Below are 26404 nucleotides of genomic sequence, written 5' to 3' on the forward strand. Positions count from 1 at the left end.
CAGCAGACGCCGCTTCAGCCGCTGAAGATAGGACGCCAAACACTTAGAGAACCGCATTCAAACTAGCCTGCCGAAACATTACTAACCCACAAAAATCCGCAGAGGAATGGTGAATAAGTGGACATAACCGGGAAGGGATTTTGTACGGGCTTAAGGAGACCAAGTTTTATCTTCGGAAATGTATAGGTATTAGTATAGCTACCCTTTAGGTTCAGCTGCCGGGCGTTAATAAATTGTGTATTTGTGTGTACACGGTATACCATCATGGGGTAATCAACACCGCCCCGGCGAGCGTTACCGAAGGGCCGGCTGCGGGTGTCAGGAAAAGAAAAAATGACCCCCCAAACGATAGTAACGCTTTCCACGACATGTACTCGAACAAGGAAATGCCTGCCGGCTTCTTCTTGATCCTTTAACGCACAGGACCACGCGTAGTGGGCAATTCCTGCCCGGCGGTAATTACTTACCCTCCTCACGGATACCTGGCCGAATCATCACGGAGTAAAATGCTTAGTATAGGCTATTATAAGTAATTGACGAAAAAGTGGTTAAAATATGGTGTAATTTGGTCTAGAATTGCCTGTATTGTCGTAAGTTGAATTAGATAGGTTGAAATTGCGGTGTATCTGACAGACTGTCCGAGATGTGAGATGTGGGTGCGCTGACTTATCAGCACCAACAGACACATCCTAGTGTGACCCGGTAAGCTGACTGCAGGAATTAATCCAGGGCTCCAGGCCTACAAGGCTGAAGATGACTATAGGGGCGTCGGCGGATATGTTGGGAACTCCCAGTTAGTTCTTGGACCCCAACTTGGGAGGTATCCAGATATCGTGGCTAGCCCGCCGACAAGGGAAGGTTTGGTAAATGATAGCATAGGGCCGGTTCTGCCTGGTGCTCCTCCTCGTAATGCTTGCTCTTGGGTGGCTCCAGAGACTAAGCGAACGTCAAGTATGCATATCATACCACGCTGTAACCTTGTTTACACCCTTTGCCAACCCAGATGCCCGCGCATGTCAGTGTGCCGGTCCATATCGGCATATGGGCGTAGTCCAGGCTTACAGGCGTCGACATTAGACGTTAGGCCTTCAACTACCTAGATGGCGGCGACTTGCCTTTTTCTCACCCCCCCTTGCAACTTGACTGGCTCACATTCGCTTATCGTTGTGTGACAAAATGCACCACTAACAATACTAGCGTAAGCCGATAGTATGATCCTTCGCCTTCCTAATGCTACAAGACTTAAGCAACACGAGACACTGCCTCTGCTCGCTTTCATGTCCATTGGCTGCCTAGGCCAATATACTCCACAACCATCTCTAGTTTAAGCCTTGGCCCGATATATATAATGCACAGCTCGAGTGCACAATACCACCTCACTTTCCCGGCCCTCTGGTACACAAGACACGCCGCTATTACTTACACTGACAGGCCAAAGTGGTATGGTTTCACGTAAGGAACAGGTATATAAACATGGCTTGTCGCCGTGGTTGACCAGGAGAAAGGACACATAGCAACGGTAACCCGACCGCCACACCAACAATTCCCTCAACGTGTGGATTACACCTCAGCAACGCACACAGGATGAAGTTCTTCAGCCCAGTTTGCGCATTGGCTGCCGCCGGCCTCGTAGCCGCTGCTCCGTATGTTTGGCCTTAATGCTGAATACCTGGGACGTTCGCTTGCTGATATTCATCGCCAGGGCGCCTGCGCACATCGATGTGCGAGCGGATACCTTCTGGAATCTCTCGGGCTGGGGGAATCCTCAGTGCCAGGGGAACTTTCTCTGGTCTTATCAGGGCACCGGTCCCGCCTGTGTCAACGTCCGGACCTTTGCGGCGTCGGCCAGCTATGTTTTTAACCAGAACACCGAGATCCAACTCATCAACTTCCCCACATGCGGCCTCAGTCGTGCGGCAAGCACCGGGGACGATGCGAACACTACTACGGTTGTTATCGAGGTCAACAACAACAACGGAGCCCTTGCTGCTCGTGCCCCGTCTACGGGGTGCCTCAACACACCGCTAATGGCTTTCAGAGTCACCCCTCTTGTGTAGAAGACATGGAGCTGGGGATGGCGGTTACACACTAGAATGAAGCAGACGTCTCGCCTCCAGGAAGGATAGTATTAGATCAGGGGGTCGAATCTGATGTCTAGGTTTGCTTCCCAGCGGCTGTCGAGGTTACTTTAGTTAGTTATTCAGCTTCACATTTGCAAAATAAAGGCAGGCAGCCATCCACCAGCCGTTATGGGCATTCCTGGTGTGCGACGGTCAATCCCAATAGCCTAGATCCCCTCTTCTTCACACCCTATTGAATCGGCAGGCACTTAACGGAGGCTTGTGACACGCAGTCGGAAGAGTAGCGCCTAGGCCGCAGCGTTGCTGGACATAGCGACTTCACACACGGGTTTTACATTGGGTTCAAAGATGCCTCTATGATGCCTGTAGTAGAACTATGTCCAGTGAAATCTTCGCTGCAGTGTTTTCCGCAGCGGGCTTTAAGTTCTTCCTTGTACACCGCCGGTGCGACGTTACCGCAGATAGGCTTATATAGCGGGCCCCCTTCTTGCTGTCTCATTCCTCGAGTTTCTAACACTACCAACCCAGCTCTGCGGTTAGGTGTGCTAATAGGTGGTATGAGGATGAAAGTGGCGGACTTTGACGAGGGATTCTACTCTGTATATTATCAGGAACTCTTCTAGTACATTTTGCTGCCGATCGCCAAACACCGGGATCTAGCTAAGGCCTAGAGCTCCCACACCCTTACCGAAGGATGATATTCTGCTTTGACTGGCCGGTGATGGCGGCCCCTGGACGATCATACCACATACGCTGGTCGGAATAAGATGGATGTTAGGAAGATTAATGCGTAAAGGCTCATTGTGTCAAGTTCGAGATGGTGTGTAATGTCTTCTTTGGAAAACGCCCCTTGCAAGCAAGTACGGCGTGACTCATGTATTCCGCCGACTTGCAGTGACACCGCTGCCGCCCTTTTGCACGGTCTGATCTGCTTGCTTGTTGACAAGCTCGCTCCTCCTCTCTTACGTACGGAAGAAAGAATTATGAAACCGGTAAGCACTCTTTGAGGACGCCAAGGCATGAGAGGTATATAGGGCAAAACAGCGGGATTAAAACTGCCTGATATTTAAATGACAGAGGACTTCTGAAATCACATCAACTGCCATTAAGTCGCTCGAAAGCCGTCATTCAGATCGAGCAGTCCTTCTCATCATCGCTGGCCGCATTCAAGCGTCATAGATTGCAAGACCATCAAGGTTGACCGACCGAAGGCACCTCACCATTTCAGTGCAGACCGTATCCCATCCAGTATCAGATGACCCACCAGCGAGCCTATACTGAGCCGTGATAGCCGCGTACCTCATCAGCTGTTCTCTGGCGTCCAAGCCAGGACTCATATTAGTCTTCTGAAATGGCATCGGCTATCTAGGGGCCGCATTTGCTTGCGAAACCACCGAGTTGCCGCCGCTGACGTTCCCAGCATCCCCCGCGCCAGGGGGGGGAAGAGTCTGTCCACGCAACAGCTGCAAGACAATAGGCGTCACCCGAGGCATCACCCAGTCAGCCATCGCCTGCCGGCCTATGTCCTGTGCATACTTGATGGTGTCGAAATAGCCTTCTTCCTGGAGCTTGTCGTGATCGCTGGAAATCAGCCGCTGAAGCGCCGCCTCGCCGAGCATGGCGCGGAGACTGAGTACATGAAGTTGGCTGTCGGTATCGCTCTGTGGAAAGCCGGTGCCCTTGGCAGCTGCTATCGAGCTCAGAAGATTAAGACCGCTTGGAGCGTAGTTGGTGCAGGTCCGTCCGTTGAGGACGCCATCGTAGATGACGTTGCCGAGCTGCTTGAAGAACCAATCTTTGTCCAACACCTCATCTGCCGTCTCGACTGTGTCGGCCCACATCCTGGTCAGGAAATCTGCCACACTAACCTCAGTCGCCTCAGGCAAAGCGGGGTACTGGAGCTTCTGAGGAGCGCTGGCGGACGATTCGGGCTCGTTCTTCTTAAGCCTCTCGTACTTAACGTGCTCTTTGCGGTGCGCATCCAACCCCACGGTTGCGACGGGCTGCATAACGACTGGCAGAATTCGGGGTCCCAACCCGTGTACAAAGGGTCCGGCGTTGTTGTACGCTTCTTTAAGCTTCTCGTTCAGGCCCAGCTGCATATACTTCCCCATCGGCAAGTCGAGGATAGTCGAGAGGGCTGACTCGGCGAGGATTCCCCTTTGGATAAACCCTTTGTAGTCGTTATTGACCGGAATGGCGGACTCGGCACCTCCTAGATTTGCATCGCCGATGGATCCGGCAAACGAGAGAGCGGCACCGGCGAATGCGACCGCTGGCCCGCCGACAGGACTGAGAAAGGGCGCGGCAACGTTGAGAACACTGGAGTCAGCGCCTCCAATAGTGGAGGCGACACTCAAACATCACTGAATGAGAATTCAGCTTGACCGGGGTACGGGACCAAGACGTAGGAAATATTGTTGGCGCTTTTGACGATCTTAGCGCCTCGGTCAGACGCATCCACATAGGGCCCATAAGGATTGCTGTAAGACCCAGCAATGGGACCACCAGAGTTGTGGCGATAGCCGCCGTAGGTGTGGGTCGCGATGGAAGTGAGACGGCCGTTTGGATCAGATTGTTGGCGAAGGACCGGCGAACCGGAATTGCCGTTGCAGAGACTCAGTGAATAGGGCCTAGTGCAAGGGCCGGGGATAGAGCTCACCTGCATAGGTTGAAATGGTATATTCCAACATGTTGTTCTGAGCAGCTGAGAGGTTGTAGTTGGTGGCGTCATACTCCTCGTACATCTGTGCTCCCAGTTCATTGCTGTAGGACTTGTCAGCCGGATAGCCAACGATACCAAGCGTCTCCTGATTTTTCAACCGGGGTCGGGGCATAGGAGATGAGGTTGAGGTTTCCTCTGAAGCTTCCATCCAGTCTCACAGAGGCGATGTCGTTCAGCCGGTTATCCGGACTAGCGATCTAACCTGCAGTTGTTACAATCTCGGCGCCGCGACAATACTGCACTCCAGTCGAGCAAATCGAAGCTTTGCCGTTGTATCCAATGTATACCTTGATGCGAACGGCGCGGCCTAGGTTGCGGCTATGGTCGTAGGCTAGCAGTGACGAGAAGATCCGGTTAGGTCTGGTAATTACTGTACAGTGTTATACCCGATTTGGAAGGGCGCTATTCCCAGCGGGGGTAACAGCGAGTTCTACATTACACAATATAATATTGTAAAGAATTTTGGGCTGCTATGCTGTCAATCATGATCCTGCTCATCAAGATGTTCGACACCACACATCGATGGTTCAAGTGGTTTTTTATCGTCGTCAGCGCCATCATGGTGGTTCTCGCCATGTGGGACGTAAGCGCGAAAGATCAATACCGGTTCACCCCTTACGTTCAGTCCTATACCTCGTTCACTCTTCAACTACGTCCATTCTGGTGCCTTCCAGGGCATTGCTGACTTCACAGTGATCTTTACAGAATCGGCGACTCACTGCCGTAGGTACCTCAAGATAAGTGGGAGGCAGCACAAGACTCTGACGGCGCGAAATGGCAATCCAAGAGGAGGACAAAATCCAATTAGGCTTGTGGTGCCATTGAGAGCTGGATGACGGTGTTTGCTATGGAACTGGAGATGGAAGGCGTCTGTGGCAGGCAGTAGGTGCTCGGGTCACGATAAGACTAGTAGCATGGGCTCACGGAGGTCTATGAAAAGTTTTACAGCAGGATCTTTGGAAAGCAGTATATCTCCAACTCAGACGAATCAAAGTACACATTTCGCCCCTTGATCATCTACTTCATTGTTGAGGAAGCCGCCAGCCTCCAAAGGGGCTAGCTTACTTATGAAGTCGACGTATGTGCACGGTATCATCCCATCTCCTTAATTAAGCCTTCGTCCCGTTGACGGGGGCAGAAATGCCCTGGAGAAAGGAGTTATAAGCGGCCTTTTTCTGGTAGTTGTTGTTCCAAAGGAGCGCGTCGCCCTCTCCCTGGAAGGTATTCGGAACCCAGGAGTATCTGTCAGAGACACCCTATTTAAAGACAGTCAGCTACTACTTCAGGCTAGGCAATCCTCAGCGACATCGACGTACCCAGATGGTCATGCCCACACAGCGCGGGACATTCATACACGACCGGGCCACGCGGCCGTAGGCATCTGCGAGAGCCTGCAGTTTCTGGGCATTGGATGGGGTTCTCATGCGGATATCAATCTCGGTGTAAGCAACGTCCACGCCTAGATCTGCCGTGATCCTGAGTGCTGCCGTGAGGTCCTCCTCAGACGGGGTTGGAGTAGACTGAGTTGGCGTGCTCTCGGTAACCAAATGACCTTGATACCCAACGCCGTCAATCCTGACGCCATACTGTTGGCAGAGCCTGACAATGCGGGCGGCTCCCTCGACCTTCGGTCCCAAGTACTCTAAGTTATAGTCATTGTAATAGAGTTTCGCTGCGGGGTCGGCGGCGGCGGCAATGCGGAAGGCAATAGGGATGTAGGCCTCGCCAATGACGCGCAGGAAGACGTTGTCTCGGTAGGTTCCATCCTCGTTCAGAGCTTGAGACCGTTAGCTATGCTCTCCGTTGTTTTTATTTCCTGCCCACTGGAAGAAAAAAGAGGGCAGGAGGTAGCCAGTCTTGTCGACGTAGGGGCTAGATGCTCCTGTGTTCCTGGTTCCGGAGTCTGGGCTACTCATCTCTGCTGAGTCACGAGCCCCGAGATTGTCCAGCTAACCGTGAACCCATCATAGAGGTTGACAGGATTACAATTGTAGAACATGCCGGCTCAATTGCTACTTTGTCTCGAGCCTTCGCTCTGCCCATGGGGTTCCTCACCTTCATTGACGACGTCCCAGTGGTTGCAGCGGCCACGGTACCGTCCCATAACCTGGTTGATGTGGTTCGTCATGACCTGGATCAACGTCGCATTGTTGAACCCACTGTTAGACACCCACCCGGGCAGCTGCGAGTACCAGACGAGCGTGTGGCAGCGGACGTGCTTCCCATTTTGCTGTGCCCAGTTCATATGCTGGTCGGCGGCTCCCCAGCTGAACTGTCCGCGATTGGGCTCAGTGGCGTCCCATTTCTGGGCGTTCTCCGGAGTGATGGAACCGAACTCGCTGCGGATGATGTTCTGCTCCTGCTGGTCGTTGCGGACTGTGAGGGAGGTACCGATGTACTCGCGACCGGCTGCTACCATGGCAGCGTTAAGGGTCTGCACTTGTCGGTGGAAGAGCCTGGATTACTGGACGTTAGCAATTCTGTGTTTGGTTTTGATTGTAGGACAGCACCCACTCTACGGCCTCGGTATCGACGGGAACTGGGTTGGCAGCAGCAACGCTGCTAAGAGCCAGGACAATAGAAGGTGAAAATCGCATCGTAGCAGTCTGTTTCTCGCAAGATACAACGCACTGAGGAAGCTAGATGAGAAGCGCATCGTGACTATTTTCAGAGAAGAACACCTTATCTATTATATAGACACCGGTGATTCCCTCCGGAGACCCAAGCGAGAACCGAAACATAAGGCCGTGGCTGTATTCATGTTCTAGGCGACTGGTTAAACAATCAGGTTAAATACTAGCGCGAAGGAGCCGCAACCGCGCCAAACACAGCCGAACCCAAGCCGGGTAAATTCTCGAGTATCCCAGAGCCACATACTATAGTTACATTCACCTTCCCAAAGAAAAAGGAACGTCCAGGTTACTGGTAGACCGGAGCGACTGGGAACTTCCTGAAAGGGTGTCCCTGAGCCGAGTGTCACTGATGAGAAGTGTCAAGATGCCCCTGAAATATCGGGTGCCTTTAAAGGCGCTACATCGGACGTCGGTCGTCATGCCCTCGTTAAAAGCTAACGACAACTTACGCGGTATATTGTAATTGCACTTGAGCAACTATTACAGCCATCTCTGCGCTTCCGCGTCGCTACTACAGCCCGCACTATGAGCAATGGCTAGCAAGGGAAAGGGCCGGAAACGAAGAGTTCACAGGCCATTCCTGCTCTCTCCTTGTAACGGCTAAGAATGGCACACCTCTAAACACCAAGGTGCGCCAATGACGTTGCGGAGAGACTTGTTAGACACCTCACAAGCTCGTGTTTGAACCGGGCGGTCAGCTTGTTGGCAACCGGCAATTTGATGCTTTTTATACAACAAAGTTAAGTATAATTAGCTACATGACCTCGTTCAAGACGGACCAGAGCCTATATCGGCACAGCTTGCTACACTATGAATTTGGTCCTCCTTCTTACACTCTTTGCGTCGGTTATAGGGTTTCTACTTCAATTTATAGGGCTCCGTAGTCTATACAGATCTGTTAACTTATACTAAAGCAATGCGACTTGGTTTGCAGCTATGATAACAATATTATTAAGGCAACAACATCTTAATCCCCAATGACGATAAGTTGCGAATATTCAGTATAAAGTTCGAAGGGTATAAACTCGATTGGCAGGTAATAATATCTTTACCGCTTACTTGAGCCAGCCGAGTAAGGTTCCGGGTAAAGGAGTAAAGGCCTTAGAAAATTCGAATGTGACGAATCCGGGTGCCCACACTTCTTAGAGGGCTCTTCAAGGTGTCTTATCCGTAGGTGAGTTATCCGTTAGCCATAGTCTAGGTTTTCCGAATGCCCAGATTGGAAGAAAAGTTTCGGGGTTGCTGCGTTCTATGTTCAAGGAAGAGAAGCACGGGAGAGTAGGTACGGGACTGAGAAATAGCTAGACTTTCTATCAGGTTGGAAGCCTGCCTCCTCTGCAAGCTCCGTGGAGATATTCATGTCGGCAACACCTGAGGTGCGGATGTATGGCTGAACCGAGCGAGAGACACGTCCCGGCTACGCTTCATCCTCGAGGCTGAGCTCCCAGAATGCGACACTTTCCAGCGCTGCCTGCACCACAATTCCGACGATAGCGCTAATAGACTTTTGTGTCTGTCCAAGGGAGAAGTGCGGCATCAATATCCCGATCCGGCAGGAGTGGCCTCGCCGTGCCAAAGATTCTTCCACTAGGTCGGCCCATTCAGGAAACCCGGACGCCGCCTTGACATCCAACTAATGGGAGTCCTTGACAACCCAGTAGTCGTCCAATATCAAGGACAATCACGAAAAATATGCAGATAAGTGGGATGGATTCGAGACGTGTAGTGTGGATTGCTCGGAGATCTTGGGCAGACGCCGGAGACAAAGTCGAAGTTGGAGAACAATGACTTGGAGATTGATGAAGCGCCAATAATTAGTAAAGATCCGGAAGTGACACAACAGATAGCCAACGGAAGCCACTGAGCGCTCTATCCAGTAACGCTCGCAGAAGGTATTAGTGAGATCCGAAAAAAAAAAAAAAAGACGTCAGGGCGGGGGCCCGCGTCAACCACAAGTCTCGACTCAAAAGAGCTATCGTCGTTTTTGAAGGGCAATTAACCGGCAGACACGACTAGCTGGAATATTTATTAGTAAACCTGTCGCCAATGAGTGACGGTGACCGCCATGCCTGGATGTGATGAACGAGGCCACCACCAATGGGGTGCAAGTGGCTTCGCAAGCCTTATTTTCTGTGGTTTACCCTTATCTCGGTATTTTAGGTTCTGGCGAGGTGGGTTCGGGGTCCACGGCCAGTGGATACTCTGCGGGGCACTGCTGGTATTATACTGTCTGAAAACCTGGGTCTCAGTTCTAGACGGACCCCCGCCACTTCTTGTTCGCTGTGAAGTTATGACTGAGACACACCTGACAGCCTTATCTGTTGCGGGGAAGGGATAGGGGCAGGCTCTCTGTGCGTGGGAGGAGTGTCGGTTACTTTTGGCAGTGTATCTTGTAGTAGTACCTCACTGCCAAACCCCTAATGTATTCACTCAGTCCGCGTACATGCTTGGCACCTGTCATAAAGTATTCCCCAGTGCTAGCTAAGACTGGCTCAGTTTTTCAGGCTCCTAATAACTGCCACTGCTTCCGCCGCGTCTTGGGTATAAATCTAATGTCTCCGCCCTCGGGAGTGGGAGTGTTCTCCTTTGACTTTCCCAACGGCCTGCGTTACTCCCGTTCCCAACCCCATTTCTTCGTCACTTTGTTGGTTCCTGTCGGGAACAGTAGAGGGCAAACTTCCTGGTCTCCGATCATCCGTACCGACAATGGCTGATAATGTCGTCGTCAAAGGCCGTTACATAGTGACCTTCAAGCCTCACGTCACTCGTGATATTGTCGATGCACATATTGCGAGTGTGCAGAAGTTCTTTGCCTCGAGAACCACGCTAGGTGCACTTCAACAGCTCTCTAGCTTAATCCATCGCTACGAGATCGGTGACTTTGCAGGCTACTCTAGGGGCTTCGACGAAGAAATGCTAGCAGAGATCCATACTGAGACTACGTCACTAGCCTTGGCCATCGGTCCAACATTAGATTGCGAGCATCGAATCTGACGTCTACGTCAAGACGCAAGACGACACCGATTACACACAGTCAAACGTCCCATCCTAGGGCCTTGCTCGAATTTGCCGCCACGGACGTGTTGACGACAGCGTGACGACCTATGTCTACAGTGAGCCAAACGGGGTGGACACATATGCATAAGTGATTGACACTGGCATCTACATCGAACATGATGTACACTTAACCCACTTCTACTATCACCCAATGTCGGTTTCTCACTGACTCCATGCTTAGGAGTTCAATACTAATGGCAATGTCTGTCGGACTCGTTGGGGAAAGGCTATCGTCTCCGGACCGGCAAAGGAGTACACGAGTGGCAAAGACGTGGTGTGCCACCGAAGCCACGTCGCTGAGGCTATCGCCGGATACTCATGCGGGGTTACGAAGGAAGCACAGGTCATTGCTGTTAAGGTCTTCCCCGGCCCCACCGAGCGGGAGAAAGAGCAGCATAAAAAGAAGGGCGCTGGCACCTCCAACATTATCAAGGACTTGGAATGGTCGGTCACCGACGCTGGCAACAGCATCTGTCAAAGTGCCGGGGATATGAGCTTCGGCGGACCTAGGTCCGAGGCATTTAATAGAGGTGTCCGAGCTGCGGTGTACGTCGGCATGACGGTAACGGTTGCTTCGGGAAATGGTACTGCGGATACACCCCTTGAAGCACGCCGCCTTTAGTCTCTCTCTATGTCACACAATCCACGCCACGCGGGCCCTGGGACTGGTCTCCTCAAACTGCGGGTGTGGTGTGTGTGCTTCTCCCACAGCAGGACTACAATCCACAAGCTGCAACCATGATTCAGTTGGTCAAGAAGATGGCGGGGCGGAACCAAATCACCATGATCAACCAGCCCGATACTCCCAACTTGATTCTGAACAATGGAACGCATGCCTAGTCCCATGGGACGTTCTGACTGGTAGCATTAGTAAACGCCTTGATGGCGGTCTCGATGCCAGCGAGTGGCCCGCTCCCGCCTGGGTCTAACCATCCGTATACGGTACCGTGCCATGCAACGACCTTGGTGCGCTTTGTCTCGGGCTTTTTGAGCAGAGTCCCCCAGCTTGACCCACGTTTTGTATGACTATCCTAGGGAGACTATCCTTTCACAGCGCTTTCATAAGTGGTGCATGCGGGCCAACTGTCCCTGATTCAGCTGGACACCTCCTGTTACGCGGGTCCCAACGCCCTTGATCTTCACGTTGCCCAAGGCTACCTTACCTACCCTGGTTTGTGAGCGCAGGTACCGTACCCCACTTGAACCACGAATCCGGCATCATCCACCGGAAATGCCGTTGCCCGCATCTCCGAGATCCGGGAACTTCCCGATGTCCAACGCACCAACGCAAGCCGACATCGGGAAAATCAATAGGGACGGTAGCATTATTGAAATTCGCATATGCAGAGGCACGTCAATCAGGGTCTCGTTTACTACGGGAAAAAAATCCGGGGTCTTACCACCGCCAGTAAACGGCCGGAGAACAAATATAGCAGCGAGCCACCCGCATCCTCGGCTTGGCCTTTGCATCAGAGGTTACATGGCAATCTAATTTCCCCGGTTTGGTAAACACCGGCACCAGTTTCTCGTTTACATATTCAAGATTCCGATCCTCAGCCAAAGTGAGAAAACATTTGGGTTGCAACCCATCATGATATTACGGACCGACTTGGTGGCGACTGTACACTCCGCCGTCTCTACGAGTGCGACTCTTGCCGTCTATAAAATGAGCAGACTCGCCGGCGGCAGAGGGGTTAGCTTGCACTCAACAACAGGCTGAGCACTGCACTCCCAGTTTCCCTATAACCACGATACCAGCCCTTTCGGTGTTTTCAACTCTTTTCCCCAAACGGCCCTCTTCTATCTCAGGATGAAGTTCTTCGCCATTGCCGCCCTGACGGGTCTCGCCGGTGCCGGTCCTCTCGTTGGAAGGACCAACGAGGCCGGCTCGGAGAGCGTGCCACTGGCACAGCTCCAGGTCCGGCAGGCAGACGCCGCCGCCGCGGTGGCAACCCTCGCCGAACTCCAGCAAAGAGTCTTGGGCCTCACTGCGGAGATCAGTAAGCAATTAGCGATACCGTTCCGTTCCTCCTCGCTTCATCTCGACTCGTGCTTTCCTTGGCGCCACCCATCTAACCACTTTGACTCTCTCCCTTCTCCTCTGCGTGATTAGACCAGACCATGTCCACCACTCCCGAATGGGGTCTGTCCTACGCCGAGAGGGCCGCCGTCGTCCAGCAGATCGAGCCCCAGCTTCTCGCGCTGCAGGCCGCCCTAGAAGAGGCAAATACCGCCGTCGGTGGGAGTATCGCTGCCCGGTCCGAGGGCAGCGCTTCCGCTGCGCAACTCGACAGCCGCAATAGTCCCTTAGGCATTGAGATCACGGCTATCGCCGGGGCCTTGGCGTCTGAGATTAGCTATACGATCAAGGGTGTCATCAACAAATTGGGATTGGGTACGTTTGATTGATTGATTATATTATTCCGTCTCTCTTTCTTTCTATACCCTCCCCTGTTTCTCTCTCTCTTTCTATACCCTCCATTTTTTTCTCTCTCTCTACCCCGCCCTCCATCTCTCTCTCCCCGCTTCTCTCTATCTCTATCTTGGCTCTCATTCCATCTCTATCTCACCCTTCTCCTATCCCCCCTCCCCTCGTCTCTCTATCCCTCTCTCTCTATCCCCCCCTCTCTCTATCCCCCTCTCTCTATCCCCCTCTCTCTATCCCCTTCTTTCTCTCTTTCTGTCTCCATGTATATGAGAGACTGTGTGTGAGCTGACACAAGGTGATAGGCCCTGTTGAGCATCTGATTAACCCGATCCTTGGCTTGTTGACTGGTCTGTTGGCCACCCTGGACAAGCTCGTCAGTGGTCTGTTGAAGACGGTAGGCTGCCTGCTGAACAACCTTCTTGGTGGGCTTGGACTCGGCGGCCTTCTCAACAGCCTCCTTGGAGGTCTGCTTGGCGGTCTGCTCGGCGGACTGTTCGGTGGTGGCTGCCATGGTGGCCTGCTTGGAGGGATTCTTGGGTAAGGCACAGTGCTGAGGGACATCTCCTCTTGGCTTGTACGACTAGTTGAGGTGGCATGCAACCGGGACCACTTATAATTAGCTTTTAATTCAGAAGTACTAAGCCAAAGCTCTCCCTTTGCCTATCTAGTTATTACACCCAACACCGGTGTCAAATACTACCGGCGCTTACTTGCTGCCAAACTCACCAAGGCCGTACTCCTTCTTAATAGCATCAGCAATCTTCTCCCCGGATGCATAAGTAGTGGCCGTTGGAGCCGCCGTCAGCACCATGGGCCAGAAGCTCACATCAATCACCCTCAGCCCCTCCACATCATGCACCCGCATGTTCTCATCAACCACGCCGCCGAGCTTCTTGGGCATCATTGCCGCTGTGCAGCACTGATGGGCGCTCGACGGATCAACCACGGCCGCCAGAAGCCTCTTCAGCTCCTCCGTGTCCGTGATGCTCTCCCCGAACGGGCTTTGCTCCCTCGGGCCCAGCACGGCCATGGTCGGCTGGGACATGATTTCCCTGTTCTTGAGGAGGGAGGTGAGGATCAGTTCCGTGTCGATGGGATCCGCCATGGTCCGGAAGTCGATCAGCGGGGGCGCCAAGACGTCGGTGCTGTTGATGGTGATGGTGCCCCGGCTGAAGGGCCGGAGGAAGTAGATCCTGGCCTCGGCGTCCGTGTTCCACGAGATCATGTGGACGGACGTCTCGCCCTCGAGCTGCTCGAGCGTGAGTTTGCGCTGGACCTTGTAGCCCTCCCGGACCGTCGGGTGCGTGTCCGCGGGCAGGTACCTGTCAAAGTCGGTGTTCCGGGCGGCGGCGACGATCGCTTTCCAGTTGGGGGTGACGTCGCGGAGGGGCGGAACGGCCAAGTTTGTGCTGAGACCTCGGGTGATGACGTATGGCCCAGTCTTTTGCTCATCGTAGAGTCTCCTTGCCTCGGTGTCGTATGCCGGGTCCCGGAGAGACCCGAGGTTTGGTTCAACGTTGTTTGTGACGTTGTAAGGGATGAGGAGGCTAGGTTGGTCATGGAAGTTGGCTCCAACACCAGGCAGGTCAGCAACCACGTCGATGTTGAACTTCTTGAGGAGCTTTTGTGGTCCGATGCCGGAAAGCTGGAGAACTTGGGGCGTATGAACGGCGCCGGCTGCGAGAAGAACCTCCTTCGTGGCTCGGGCTGTAAGTATCTCTCCTCCACCGGTAGGCAAGTATTCGACGCCAATGGCTTTCTTGTTTTCGAAGAGCACTCGAGAGACGGTGTGTGAGTCCAAGACGTGGTAGTTTGCCCGTGGCTGAACACGTGTGTAGTGGTTCAACCGGGCGTGCGAGCGAGTCCGACTGGTGTGATCTGTTACGGAAGGGAAGTAGATGATTCCATTCGCATTGCCGTCGTTGGCGTCACCAGAGACACTAATACCGGAAGCGACAGCAGCTTCGAACCAATTCCCTAGATCTTTGTCAGTGCGTGGATTCAAGTCGCTATAGTAGTCGTCAAGTTCTTACCGCTGGCCGGGTAGTAGAAGTTGGGAAGCGAGACCTGCACAGGGCCGTCATGGCCATGAACCTCGTCCACGTAGGAAAAGTTGGCTTGGCGCGCAAAGTCCGGGTCTGGAGCAGTTGAGTTTTCGCTCTAATTTTGGGTTAGTCGTGCGAGGCACATTCGTATTGTCCCACGCGTTTGGACTCACCTTCTTATAATAAGGCAACAGTGAGTCCCAGTTCCAACCTTTCGCCCCAAGCTTCTCCCAGGCGCCGAGCTCTGCTTTGCCTGGCCTCACAAATACCATTGCATTGACGACAGATCCACCTCCGACAACCTTGCCTGCAGGAACATTGAAACTCCTGCCATTGAGCGCGGCTTGGGGAATGCTTGGCAGCGGGATCCAGAGATAGGGAACCGGGAAATAGGCGCCGGGAATGAGCACACTTTCCTCGTCTTGATCGAACGGCCCCGCCTCAATGACCAAGACATTGACTAATTACTGGGCATCAGCGGTGTCCATACTCATGATAGCTGTAATTTGGCTCACCAGAGGGGTCTTCGGTCAGCCGGTCGGCCACTGTCAGTCCCGAAATGCCGCCGCCGGCAATGATGAAGTCGTAAGCCGTGTTGCTCGCTATTCTGGGGGAGACGATGGTCGCGAAACTAGGGGCCTTCCTTGAGGCAGTGGCCAGCTGGACCGAGGCCGCAAGGGCGAGAGTTAGCTGCCGTCTCATTGTTGCCAGCTCTATAGCAACGTCAAGAGTCTCTGCTTGGTGTTGTACACGTCACGCAAGGCGGTCTCTCTCAGCGACCCAAAGGGGCAGTGCGTCCTCATAATGAATGGGTGGCTAAAATACGAATCCAATGCGTTGTGGGTACCGATATGCAGGGTAATGTTTGTTGGATGGCACTCTCCGGCACTGGCTGGGGTGGTGCGGCACAGCGGCGCCGTGTTTACCGGATACTACCTAAGGCACGGTACATAGTACAGTCCTGACTTACGCACTTGCATCTCCTGGGCTGCAAGCACGTCAGTTTCTAGAATGGCTTTCCTTTCAAGCGGGATTCAAGCTTTAGTGTGACCAACCTGCTGATTGTGCGAGAGGTCTTGGGTATGGTGCTCCTCCTCCGATTGGTGTCAGCAACGCACCATTTTGATAGTTTGGCATGGGGTGGGATCCATGCCCTGGCCCCTGAGCTATGGTAGTATTGTACTAGTTGATACCTGCGTATTGAATGGTTGGTTGGTTCCTAGACTATGAAGAGGGGTACACAGGGGTCAACTACCTAGTCGGGGAGGGGATTCCGTCATGATGCTGCCACCTTGACATTTGTGAGTTACGTTGGTAATGTGTGCTGTAATCCGAGGCCACCTTGTAGCACCCGCATGACTGCATGCTTATACGCTCGGTGTGTATTGCTCATTTAGGTGTCGCGCCCCAGCTAGGTATTTGTCGGCACAGGGCAGCAATGTCTGGGTAATAATTCAGGTGCGCTAGCAAACGCTCCCCGTTTTCCAGCTACGTACGGCGTGATCGACGTCCTCCGTCCTCATCGACAGATCCAACCGTTCCAGAGCCGTATTGTAGATAGAATAACAATACTAGCTCAAAGAGGAATTCCATTCGTAATCCATATTATAGGCCGCTTAGTCTGACTGTATCGCACGGGCTAATTAAAACATCAAGCATCTGATTCTCATAAGTTTTTCGAGTGCTGAACATAATTACCACATCGCCCAACTCACAGTTCTTGAGGTTGTGCGATAATATACGTGCTCCATGCCAATTCGCATACACCCCGCTCCAATAAATTGCCTACACAAGAAGAGGCTTGTCCTCGGCATTGTGTCGTATTTGAAAGGGGGCTTGCGATCCGATGGGTGGTAATTAATTACTTTGCGAGTTTTTTGCCGCTGAACGTCTCAAGAGTGAGAGCCGCCGCCCCATGATCTTCTACACATAGGAGAAATTGCTGTGCGCGCAGGCCCCTCAATTTCCCGGGGATTGATGATTTTAAAGACATATCTTTTAAACAATAATGAGAGTCAAATTCTTGCTATTTTGTAGAGGAGAAGTGCTATAGTTAAGTAAGGTAAGTAGTTCCCTAGAAGTTGCACCAGAGTTAGAAGTGGGACTGAGGCCACGGGAACTATCTCCGCGCTGTACTTTCGGATAATAGCCTGGAATCATCATGATGGCAACATGTCGCGCCAGATCCTTTGGATGCTGGAGCGGTGCCGATGTCTGGACAGCGTAGGTGCCAACAAAGACAGCGTTAACAAGGGTATTCTACAAGACGGTGCCCAGAATTTGTTGTTGACTTCACAAATATTCTCGATGGAGATTTTATGATGACACCATTGCAGCCTGAAGATCCTCAAGATCCTCAAGATTTTGTTGGGGGGGCCGAGAGAGTCTGGGAAGAAAGCTCGGCAAGCGGGCCCGCTAGGTTGCAGACATGTAGTCAATCGCTCTGCAGGGGACTCATCGTGGTTACCGCTTGGCTTAGGCCATTCTTTGATTCTCCATGGTTGGTGTATCATACTCCGCGGCTTCACGGTTGTTCTGGGGCTGTTGAAGGAGGGCGAAGCATACCAAAGTAAAAAGTGAGACGAAGCCTGAAAACCACTACTATGAGTCACCGCCATAATACGGGGCAATGAATTGCTCCTCGGATACTCTTGGTAAATAATAGGCCGCAAGTAGAGCGAAGCTCTCTCTTTTCGCTCACTTGGTTTATGCACAATTACTCGTGCTGTAACAAGTCGCCATTGAAGATTTGCTTCAATGGGACCGTTTGCATGCTCTGGTTCGCATGCAAACAGCAATCAACATGACAGAGAAACTAGGAGAAGCATGTTGAAGGCGGCCATGGTGGCCACCTCAGGTTGCAGCGGCGAAGCAACCAGCCACACTTCATGACAAAATGAGTCACGGCCCCAGACAGTTTAAGTTGAATCAGCAACATCCCGGCGCTCTTCATTTTCTTTGCCTTTTAACTATGACAATAACTACAAAAATCCACGATCCGGGTTATTCTCTCTGTCTCCCGCGCCGCCCCAAAACACTCTAACACCTACAATGACCCCAGAACCCATCCTGCGGCTCAGCCGCTGTATTGTGCGCCCTTACCATCCAGGGGACGTCGAGTCTCTCGCCAAAGCAGCAAACAACCCAAAGATAGCCCGATGGATGCACAATGTATTCCCACATCCTTACACGGCTGACGATGCCAAGGCATGGATCACGATCGCCACGTCCCCGTCGCCGCTTCGCGACTTTGCCATCTGCAAGCCCGACGGCTCAGCCGTCATTGGTGGAATTGGCCTCAAGATACGGGATGATATTTACTATAGGACCATGGAGATTGGCTACTGGCTGGGCGAGGACTCTTGGGGTCAGGGAATAGCCACCGAAGTCGTCAAGGCCTTCTCGGGCTGGGCCTTTGACGCCTTTAGCCACCTGCTGCGACTGGAAGCCGAAGTCTTTGATGGAAATTTCCAAAGTACTCGAGTGTTGAAGAAAGCCGGTTTTGAATTTGAGGGGAGACGGAAAAAGGCGGTTGAGAAAGCAGGCGTTGCCATGGACGCTCTGATGTATGGTAAACTTAGACCGGAGCGCTGAAGTCGTTCGTCGGGTAGCGCGAGACTTTCCTTTTATTTCCATTTATCTCTTAGGTTATACTTTTTCCTAAACTGATGAGTGTGTTTGTCGGGTTTTCCTTACTGTTTGAATGGTGAAACGTTGATGGTAAGTTCGTATGTTCTCTACTCGCGAAGGGCGTTGGGAGAGCAATTGTGTCATGTACGGATTCCATCATAAAAGAGCTCCGTGCTAGCTCTATTCACTTATTGAACATCAGCGGAAAGTCAATGCTCCTTTATACCCCATCGAACACAAGCCTACGACAAACCGGGACCCTTGTGGTTTATCTGTCGGCCTCGCCAACTTGCAAATTGGAGTGAGTCCCATCATTCGAAGTACGAAACTTACAAACTGACGAACTTGTGTGCCACTTGCCTGTCTCACACTACGATGCCTTGAGTACGAGATTTGAGGGCGAGCGGCGATACCGGGAAGCCAGCGAGCAGTTTGCACAGCGACGATCAACACTCGTCTCGCCGGGATCAACCGCGCGGCTCAACAAGATGATTGCCTTTGCATTCTCGACAGTAACATCCCAGACAAGATGGAAGGACATCATGATGCACCCTCACCCCGGGCTTTGAGCGCCTGCAGCAGCATGCGGGCATCAAAAAAGCCATATCCCAGCGTGCAATAATGCTAATGATATGTGATCCCTTAGTTACCATCCACAAGATGAGCGCTAACGGCATCAGATGCTAAGCGAAAACCCGGTATACCTCCAACCCGATGAAGGGGCCGTATACGAAGTCGTCATCACCATCCATAACGATCCCGGGGTTTTTGTCCAAGTGGGTGAGGCAAGTGCCGTCGTCTCAATCTTGTAGGGCATCGGTTAAAGCAGATCATTTTATGCCCTGGTCGTGATGATCTGGAACAAGATTTTTCCATTTTGACAGGGCCATTACAACCTTCAATAACTCTACCCACGTAACCGTGTTGTTTGGGAAATCGGTCGAGACGGTCTCAACGCAACGCACACGATGAGACCATGTTCCAGTGCATTAATTTTTTGTGCCTAAACCCGGGGACCTAGATATTCAGGACTAGTGACATTGGCGAAACAATTGAACTCCGTAGGAGATGGTCTACGCCCTGATGCAGGCCCCAACACCACGCGTACCCCAACTGCGACTCCCCAGAATATCGACACGGACCGGGTTGTTTCCGTCCCTATATAGTCACTTACACATACACGTAGCTACCACATCAATGCTGCTGCAAACGAAGGCTGAGCTCGACGTTCAGCACCCTCTTCTCAAATGCTTTAGCCTTGCATTGTATAGCTGAGACAAGAAATGGTACAAGCAAACGCTGCAAGAGAGCCGCCCCGGCCATGCATGGTAGATCAGTAACGGTACTTAGTAGTCAAACAGGAATATTGTTTTTCTCATCCCTTCCCGCCAATGGTATTTCACCCATCCGTCTAACCATCCTGTACTTCAATCAGGCCCATTGAACCAATGGGACGATGCTAAAGATTGAGGAAAAAATCGATATGCCCATCAGGCCTTTGCCGCCTTCATGCTGTCAAACTCTCGGTCACGGCCGCTACATACCAGGAACAGGACAAGCCTTCATCAGTATAAACACCCCAGCAAAAAAGCACTCAACAAAACCTCGAAACAGTGATAAGCCAGCAAGGAAATGTATACATCGCCGTCAACACAATCCCAACGGGGTAACTGGGTTGGTTGTATATACAAAGCTCCGTAACAGTTGGTGGCAAGGAGGGAGTTGGGGGAGAAAAGAGGGGGAAGCCACGTGTGATGTGACTGGCGCGCATTTGTCGGTGGTTTGTGGTGGGTTTCATTCCTCATACCTTCCCCCCGTCAAGATTGCTGGCCCGCTCTTCTCCAGCTTCTCCTTGAGATATTCGTAGACGGTGAACGTGACGGCCTGGCCGGGAGCGACGCGCATTACCCTGGGCGTGATGCCCTTGTAGAAGGCGTGGATACCCTCTTGCCTGTTTGTTTTGGGAGCACACGAGTTAGAATGCTATTTCATCGTTTTTCGGGGGAGCAGACGGAACGGGGACGCACTTGAACATGTCGCCAGCAATCCTAGAGATGCGCTGCAGGGCCGTCGTGCACTCCTCGGCCTTCATCTTTTGTAGGCGCGTCTTGATGGTGTCAATGGGCGCGTTGCTGAGCGGGCCCATGGCGCCGGAAACCAGACCGATCAGCGTCGTCTGATAGCTGGGCAGGTTGCCTCCATTGTACTCGGGCTGCCACTGGTACAGCCATTCCTTGAAGTAGGTGTAGGCCGTGAAGTTGACGGCCTGGTTGCTGCCCTGGCGCAGTGCGGTGAGCGACACGCCGCGGTACAGCGCGCCGATACCCTCCTCTTTGACGACCGTGTAAAGCGCGTGCGCGGCGTTGCGGTACTTGGGCACGTCGAGCGGGTCGGCCATGCTGTGGTACTGCGCCTGTAACCGGATCTTGATCACCTCCATGGGCGTGACGACGGCAACGGCCTCGGTGACACCGGCCGCCAGACCGGCAAGAAACAGGCTCTGGCCCGACAGGACGCCCGTCTCGCGGCTAGCCAGGAGCTGTTTGTACCACTCGAACGACGTGAAGCGGATAGCCATTTTGGGGATGATACCCGTAAGAACCGCGCCAAGACCTTTGTACAGGCCTAGCGGTGTCTCCTTCCTGACAATCTCGATGCCGGTACGCAGGAATCCGCGCTTGGGCATGCCGGGTTGACGGCCCCGTCTTGATAGCTGCATGCGCACTTTGATGGTGTCTAACACTCCGTGTCAGCCTACCACTCCATTTCTCCGTGTCCCTACCCGTAGAGGCCAAAATCCGGTCCGAATCAAAGGCGGTGCGAGGAGGCGGGCAACATACCGAGGGGATGGCACACCAATGCCTCCATCATACCGGCACCGCCACCAGCTGCGACGCGAACCGACGTATTAGCATGGCGCACACTAGCATGCGAGCCGGCGCGATGGTCTAGGGCTCACCGATCAGGTTGGTCGCCGCAGTAGGCGGCTTCTTGCCATCCTTATTAACTTTTGTCGCCATGGCTGCTGCTGTGCTGTGTCTCTGTACGTCGACTTTTTGCTTTCCTCCACGAGTGCACCTGGAAGGGACTCAGACTTCAAACAGATATCCAGAAAAGTTTCCCTCCAACGCCAAGTCCTTCTGGATCTAAGGATGAATTTTATCCTTGAATCCCAAGCCAATGCGCAATGGTTGTCGCCAATTAACACTGCCGCTGTTGTGGATGAATCTCCAGATCTCGAATCGAAACGGAGGATGCTAGGCAGACTGCTGTGGCGGGCTGGCCTCGTGAATAATTTGTTGTGGACAATGGAGATGACAAGCGGGAACCACGCGAGTCAGTAACCCAGGGGACAGATCATGCAGCAATGGGAACGCCGGGAAATTGTCACCGCTCCACTCCCGCAGTCGGAAGGAATTAAAAGGAAAACGAGTTACCGGATGGGGTATCACCAGATAGGAACAAAGAGTAGAAAAAACCAAAGGGTGGGCGCGTCGAGCGAGGCGTCGACCCCAAATATGACTCTGACGGCTGGATCGGATCTACGGACGGGAACCGAGCCGAAAAGGCACGAGGCCGAGTGGACGGGGAACTATCGAGGTATAAGAGGAGACTAGAGCCACCCACACCCGACCCTCAACTCCGGGACTGCCATGGGGAGAAACGGGAGGTCCACATTGTGGGTTGAGTCAAGGGGGGGGCCAACCTACCCTTTACCCGTGGTGTGCGGGAAAAACGAAAGCCAGGTCTGTACTGTAAGAGGGCATCCGAGTGGGAAAAAACAATGGAGATCTGCAAGGGCCATGACGGGATGTGACGGATGGCTAACGTTCAAAGGCACGCCGGACACATGGGGTTCTGCTGTGTGGCGGTTGTGGGCCAAGGTGTGGACGGTCAGTCCGTCGGCGCAGCGGAGGTACCTTAGCTTTCGAGGCTCTGCGATGGCCCCTGGCAGCTGTCGTCCAGCCCCTCATTCCTGTCCAAACGCTCTCGTCAGTCGCAATCTGTTTGGTCGGCCCAGTTCGTCCAGCTCGGCTATGCGTTGAGACGAAGCATTGGCTTTGGCATGGGCGCCCTCGGAACATGGCCTGCAACGCCCCCGTGACGCTTCCTATGGCAGCCAAGTCAATGGGCAGAGTTTTGAACTGGCTTGTGATCTGCCAGTGACGTATGGGATAACCGACTCACAGCCGAGCTTGTGATTCTGCGGGGAAGCAGAGGGTTGCCAGAGTTGCCAGGGTTGCCAGAGTTGCCAGGGTTGCCAGAGTTGCCAGGGTTGCCAGGGCTGCCCCACTCTGCCAACCGCGAGCTTCGGACGGTTCCGGGATCGCCCACTTGTGCCGCAAGCAGCCAATGCCGAGGTCATTGTGCATATGCCGAGATGGCCCTGTCTGGGTCCCGGTTACCGGGCATGGCCACCAGCCGAAGCAGACAAAAAGTCCCGAAATGACTCGACTGGAAACCTGCCGGCGCCTTTGAGACGGCCGTAGCGGCAACGGTCGGCATGATCTGTCAACAAAAAGCATCTCCGAAAGGTAAAAGGACTGTTGATTACTACTGATAACAAACAGGCATGATGGGTATTGGTGTCAACAACGTGTCCAAAAAAAGAAGGGAGAAAAAAAAAAGGGAAAAAAAAAAGAGAGAGAAAATGCCCATGCTGAGTGGTTGCCCTCTATTTGCTTTTTCAGCCCAGGTTGCCCAGAACTCCATTCCCGTATCCAAAAACGCCATCGTGGAAGCCCAAGAATTGCCCGGATATTGGAAGTATCACCGAAAACGGGGACGACACCGGAAGAACGGAAAGGGGAAAAAAAAAAAAAAAGAAAAGAAAAGAGGAGACAAGCCCGGAACTCCACCCTGTCCTTGCGGCCCGTAGTTTGAGGGCCGCATTAGTTTGGAGTGCCGGCATCCAAACCGCTCCCGATATCCTTGAACGAATAAACCCTGATCTCCCCGTCCTCGCTGCCGCTCGCCATGCGGCTGTCGCTCAACCCCACGCACGTCACCGGCCCCCGGTGCCCCACAAAGGTCGCGTCGCATTTGCCGCTGCGCGGCTCCCAGCACTTGACCATGCCATCGTTGGCTCCGCTAATCACGCGAATCGTGTCACCGGCAAGCGTCCACACACCCTCGAGATGCCCGAACATTGTCTTGAGGCACTTGCCGGTCGCGCTGTCCCAGAGGCGGATGGTGCTGTCCAGCCCCCCCGACAGGAAATATCGAGGCGGTAACGGACGTGACGCGTCGGATGTAAAAGCTGAGCCGTAGAGCGAACGAACCCCTTCGTCATGAGAGGGCGAGCTGCTGCGACGCTCCGCATGCATGAACGACGCCGACAACGGTCCCTCCCTACCGCTAGCCACCGAGACAGTGTCGGTATTGTCGCCCGATTCGTTGACGCCCGCCAGTATTTCGTCGTCGGGTTCATACTCTGGGGGGAGGAGCAAGACTTGTTGAACATGGCCAATATGGCCTTCAAAGGTCCGAATCACTTGTTTTGTGTCGAGGTCCCAGAGCTTGATGGTGGTATCGTCCGAAGCCGACATCACCGTCCGGCTGTTAATGTCGAGCCGGGTGCAGTTGACCCAGTCGGTGTGGCCCTTGAGGCAAAACGCCTCCTTTGAGTTGAAGTCGAAGATCTTGACGCTCCGGTCGATCGAGCCGCTCGCAAGCAGCTGGGCGTCGAAGTGCACGCTAACAACGCCATCGCCATGGCCCTGCAGCGTCGATATGCACTCGCCTGTGTGCCAATTCCAGATCTTGATGGTGTCTAGCGTCCAAGTCAGCAACAACGTCAACCTATGCTTTTGCAAAGCCCAACTTACTGTCCAGGCTGCCGCTGATAAGTTTGGAATCGTCGAACTGAAGCGCGCGGATTCCTCGCGTATGGCCCCGAAGGGTGCGGATCTCCTCACCCGTCTCGATGTTCCCTGTTACAGGTCCCGGTCAGCGTCCGCTCGAGAACTCAGCGGCTAGATAGCGAGAAAGCCCGCTGCACGTACATATCTTGATAGTGGCATCGTAAGAACCCGTAGCAAGGATGTGGTCGTCGAGCTGGAGACATGTCACGCCGTTGGTGTGGCCCTTGAGAGTCTTGACCGAACACCGTCCATACTTCCAGTTGTAGCCGACCTTGCCCAAGGTTAGCTTCTGCCACGGCGCCGGGGTGCAGAGATGTACTCACCTGCCACCGGTCCCTGTACACGGCTTTCCAACTCCGAGTCTTTGGCTCCTGTTCCTGCTGCGTGTCGACACAGCGTCGCTTGCCGTCGGGGCCATCATCTGTCGATCTCTCCTGCCGCTTACCCAGGGCTTGTGATCCCGGCGCGGCCGTCCGAGGGGACGGATCCAGCTCCTGCACCCTCCCGTTGGAATTGCCTTTTGCCAGTTGACGCTGCCGTGTGTAATTTCGTAGCTTCTTCCTTTCCAGAAGCGGCAGACCCCATCCGCACTTTGTGCACTTCCTGTTCACATGCTGCTCACACATCCGGACCCAAACCGCATCGTCGTCGGCCAGCTGACGCCACCGCTGGCTGACCTGGGCCGCCTTTGTCAAGCTCACGGTATCGAGATAACACAGGATCTTTTGCGAGAGCTCGACGGGAAGTGCCGTGATGAAATCGATCTTGAGAGCTTCGCTGACTTCTCGGGAGACGAGCGAGAGTTGCGGGAAGCAGAGTTGGGAGAGGACGCCCTGCAGCATCAAGTTGCGGTGGCGCGCTGGCGCGGCGGAAAACAATGACCACACGTGGGTAATAGCTTGTTGATCCTAGGGACGAGTTAGTGTTGTGACGACGCGACATCGTGAATAGGACAGTAACTCACTGCCGGCGTGAGCTTGTCCAACTCTCTCTGAATCATGACCATCTTGGCTTCGTCGGCAGCTCTCCTGCATTTTGAGTCGGGTCGGTGCCGATAGCAGTATTTTGTATTTGGATCTTTCTCTCCTGCCGTCTGCTCGTTGTGCGGTTTCCCAATCGGCGCATACATCCTCGGAATATGTTCCTTTAAGAAGGGTGTGACCGTCTTCCCAATAAGCGACGACGACATGTTGGGCATGCTATCCCGCGACCGCAACCGTTCTTCCTCTCCTGGCCGCAGTCGACTGCAACTCTTGGTCGTATCAACGCCCTCTGTAGCTTCCTCTTCGATGTTTCTAGCAGGGACGGAGGTGCTCTTAAGTGGTCGGGTGGGGCGGTCTATGAGAAACACCGGGTCGGCGTCATTCGGTGACAGATCGATGCCATGTTGCCTGGTGAGCGGCGGGCGGCCGTGGACGATCGTCGGGGGGTGGAAGCGTTCCATAGGGGGAACGGGTGGAAACGCAAGCACACGGCGGTCTTGCGTTGGGTAGCGAGTTAAATGGCCCGTGCAAGCATTGGGCTCGCTTGCCACTAAGGGTCAGGCTGAGTCGATGGCGTGCTGGGTGGGAAATGAAGTTCCAACGGCAGGCCTGAGCCTAAGCCGGGCGGGACTCGGAGCGGTCGAGCGGTCGGGTAGGTCAGAGATAGACGGCACAGCGGCACGCAATCCACGGCTGACGGTTCGCAATCAGTGAGCGGCGAAGAAGCAGGGCTAAGGGGTGGCAAGTGCCGAAGCTTAGGATGGCTGCTGATAAGGAATAGGTATCTGGATGGGTGGCTGCCACGATCCAACGTGTCCAGTCACCGGCGGTGCGCCTCTCGGTTGAAATGGGCAATAATTATATCGTGCACAACACGGCAGAGTTGAACTGTGGGCTCGGCAGAATCGTCGAAACCATCGACAGCTCGATCGATGCAGGGCATCACCGTTTGGTACAA

General features: G+C 53.5%; 10 protein-coding genes across 10 annotated transcripts; 5 read left to right on the top strand and 5 right to left on the bottom strand.

The window, feature by feature from the left end:
- Positions 1-1584: 1584 nt before the first annotated feature.
- Positions 1585-2057, top strand: MFIFM68171_10179 (uncharacterized protein; the record flags this gene model as incomplete). Its single annotated transcript, XM_071065598.1, has 2 exons — positions 1585-1643; positions 1703-2057. 2 exons carry the CDS (start codon positions 1585-1587, stop codon positions 2055-2057), a joined length of 414 nt encoding a protein of 137 aa, XP_070921699.1.
- A 1385-nt stretch (positions 2058-3442) lies between these two features.
- MFIFM68171_10180 (uncharacterized protein) lies at positions 3443-5382 on the bottom strand (the record flags this gene model as incomplete). Its single annotated transcript, XM_071065599.1, has 5 exons — positions 3443-4436; positions 4478-4526; positions 4744-4959; positions 5009-5137; positions 5325-5382. The coding sequence occupies 5 exons, from the start codon at positions 5380-5382 to the stop codon at positions 3443-3445; spliced, it is 1446 nt and encodes a 481-aa protein (XP_070921700.1).
- Positions 5383-5915: 533 nt separating this feature from the next.
- Positions 5916-7403, bottom strand: MFIFM68171_10181 (uncharacterized protein; the record flags this gene model as incomplete). Its single annotated transcript, XM_071065600.1, has 4 exons — positions 5916-6062; positions 6123-6583; positions 6862-7262; positions 7321-7403. The coding sequence occupies 4 exons, from the start codon at positions 7401-7403 to the stop codon at positions 5916-5918; spliced, it is 1092 nt and encodes a 363-aa protein (XP_070921701.1).
- A 2742-nt stretch (positions 7404-10145) lies between these two features.
- Positions 10146-10433, top strand: MFIFM68171_10182 (uncharacterized protein; the record flags this gene model as incomplete). The annotated part of the gene is made up of 1 exon (XM_071065601.1): positions 10146-10433. One exon carries the CDS (start codon positions 10146-10148, stop codon positions 10431-10433), a length of 288 nt encoding a protein of 95 aa, XP_070921702.1.
- Positions 10434-10543: 110 nt separating this feature from the next.
- MFIFM68171_10183 (uncharacterized protein) lies at positions 10544-11118 on the top strand (the record flags this gene model as incomplete). Its single annotated transcript, XM_071065602.1, has 2 exons — positions 10544-10552; positions 10678-11118. The coding sequence occupies 2 exons, from the start codon at positions 10544-10546 to the stop codon at positions 11116-11118; spliced, it is 450 nt and encodes a 149-aa protein (XP_070921703.1).
- A 1188-nt stretch (positions 11119-12306) lies between these two features.
- Positions 12307-13465, top strand: MFIFM68171_10184 (uncharacterized protein; the record flags this gene model as incomplete). Its single annotated transcript, XM_071065603.1, has 3 exons — positions 12307-12496; positions 12610-12891; positions 13227-13465. 3 exons carry the CDS (start codon positions 12307-12309, stop codon positions 13463-13465), a joined length of 711 nt encoding a protein of 236 aa, XP_070921704.1.
- A 165-nt stretch (positions 13466-13630) lies between these two features.
- MFIFM68171_10185 (uncharacterized protein) lies at positions 13631-15671 on the bottom strand (the record flags this gene model as incomplete). The annotated part of the gene is made up of 4 exons (XM_071065604.1): positions 13631-14901; positions 14958-15084; positions 15143-15429; positions 15485-15671. The coding sequence occupies 4 exons, from the start codon at positions 15669-15671 to the stop codon at positions 13631-13633; spliced, it is 1872 nt and encodes a 623-aa protein (XP_070921705.1).
- A 2349-nt stretch (positions 15672-18020) lies between these two features.
- MFIFM68171_10186 (uncharacterized protein) lies at positions 18021-18563 on the top strand (the record flags this gene model as incomplete). Its single annotated transcript, XM_071065605.1, has 1 exon — positions 18021-18563. The coding sequence occupies one exon, from the start codon at positions 18021-18023 to the stop codon at positions 18561-18563; it is 543 nt and encodes a 180-aa protein (XP_070921706.1).
- A 1830-nt stretch (positions 18564-20393) lies between these two features.
- On the bottom strand, positions 20394-21619 carry SFC1 (Mitochondrial succinate-fumarate transporter; the record flags this gene model as incomplete). The annotated part of the gene is made up of 4 exons (XM_071065606.1): positions 20394-20550; positions 20627-21335; positions 21440-21487; positions 21559-21619. The coding sequence occupies 4 exons, from the start codon at positions 21617-21619 to the stop codon at positions 20394-20396; spliced, it is 975 nt and encodes a 324-aa protein (XP_070921707.1).
- A 1872-nt stretch (positions 21620-23491) lies between these two features.
- On the bottom strand, positions 23492-25907 carry SCON2 (E3 ubiquitin ligase complex SCF subunit scon-2; the record flags this gene model as incomplete). The annotated part of the gene is made up of 5 exons (XM_071065607.1): positions 23492-24372; positions 24428-24532; positions 24605-24734; positions 24787-25371; positions 25428-25907. 5 exons carry the CDS (start codon positions 25905-25907, stop codon positions 23492-23494), a joined length of 2181 nt encoding a protein of 726 aa, XP_070921708.1.
- Between the last annotated feature and the right edge of the window lie 497 nt (positions 25908-26404).

This window comes from Madurella fahalii, assembly GCF_045866475.1.
Source record: "Madurella fahalii IFM 68171 DNA, scaffold_6, whole genome shotgun sequence".
In the NCBI taxonomy this organism is placed as follows: Eukaryota; Fungi; Ascomycota; class Sordariomycetes; order Sordariales; genus Madurella; species Madurella fahalii.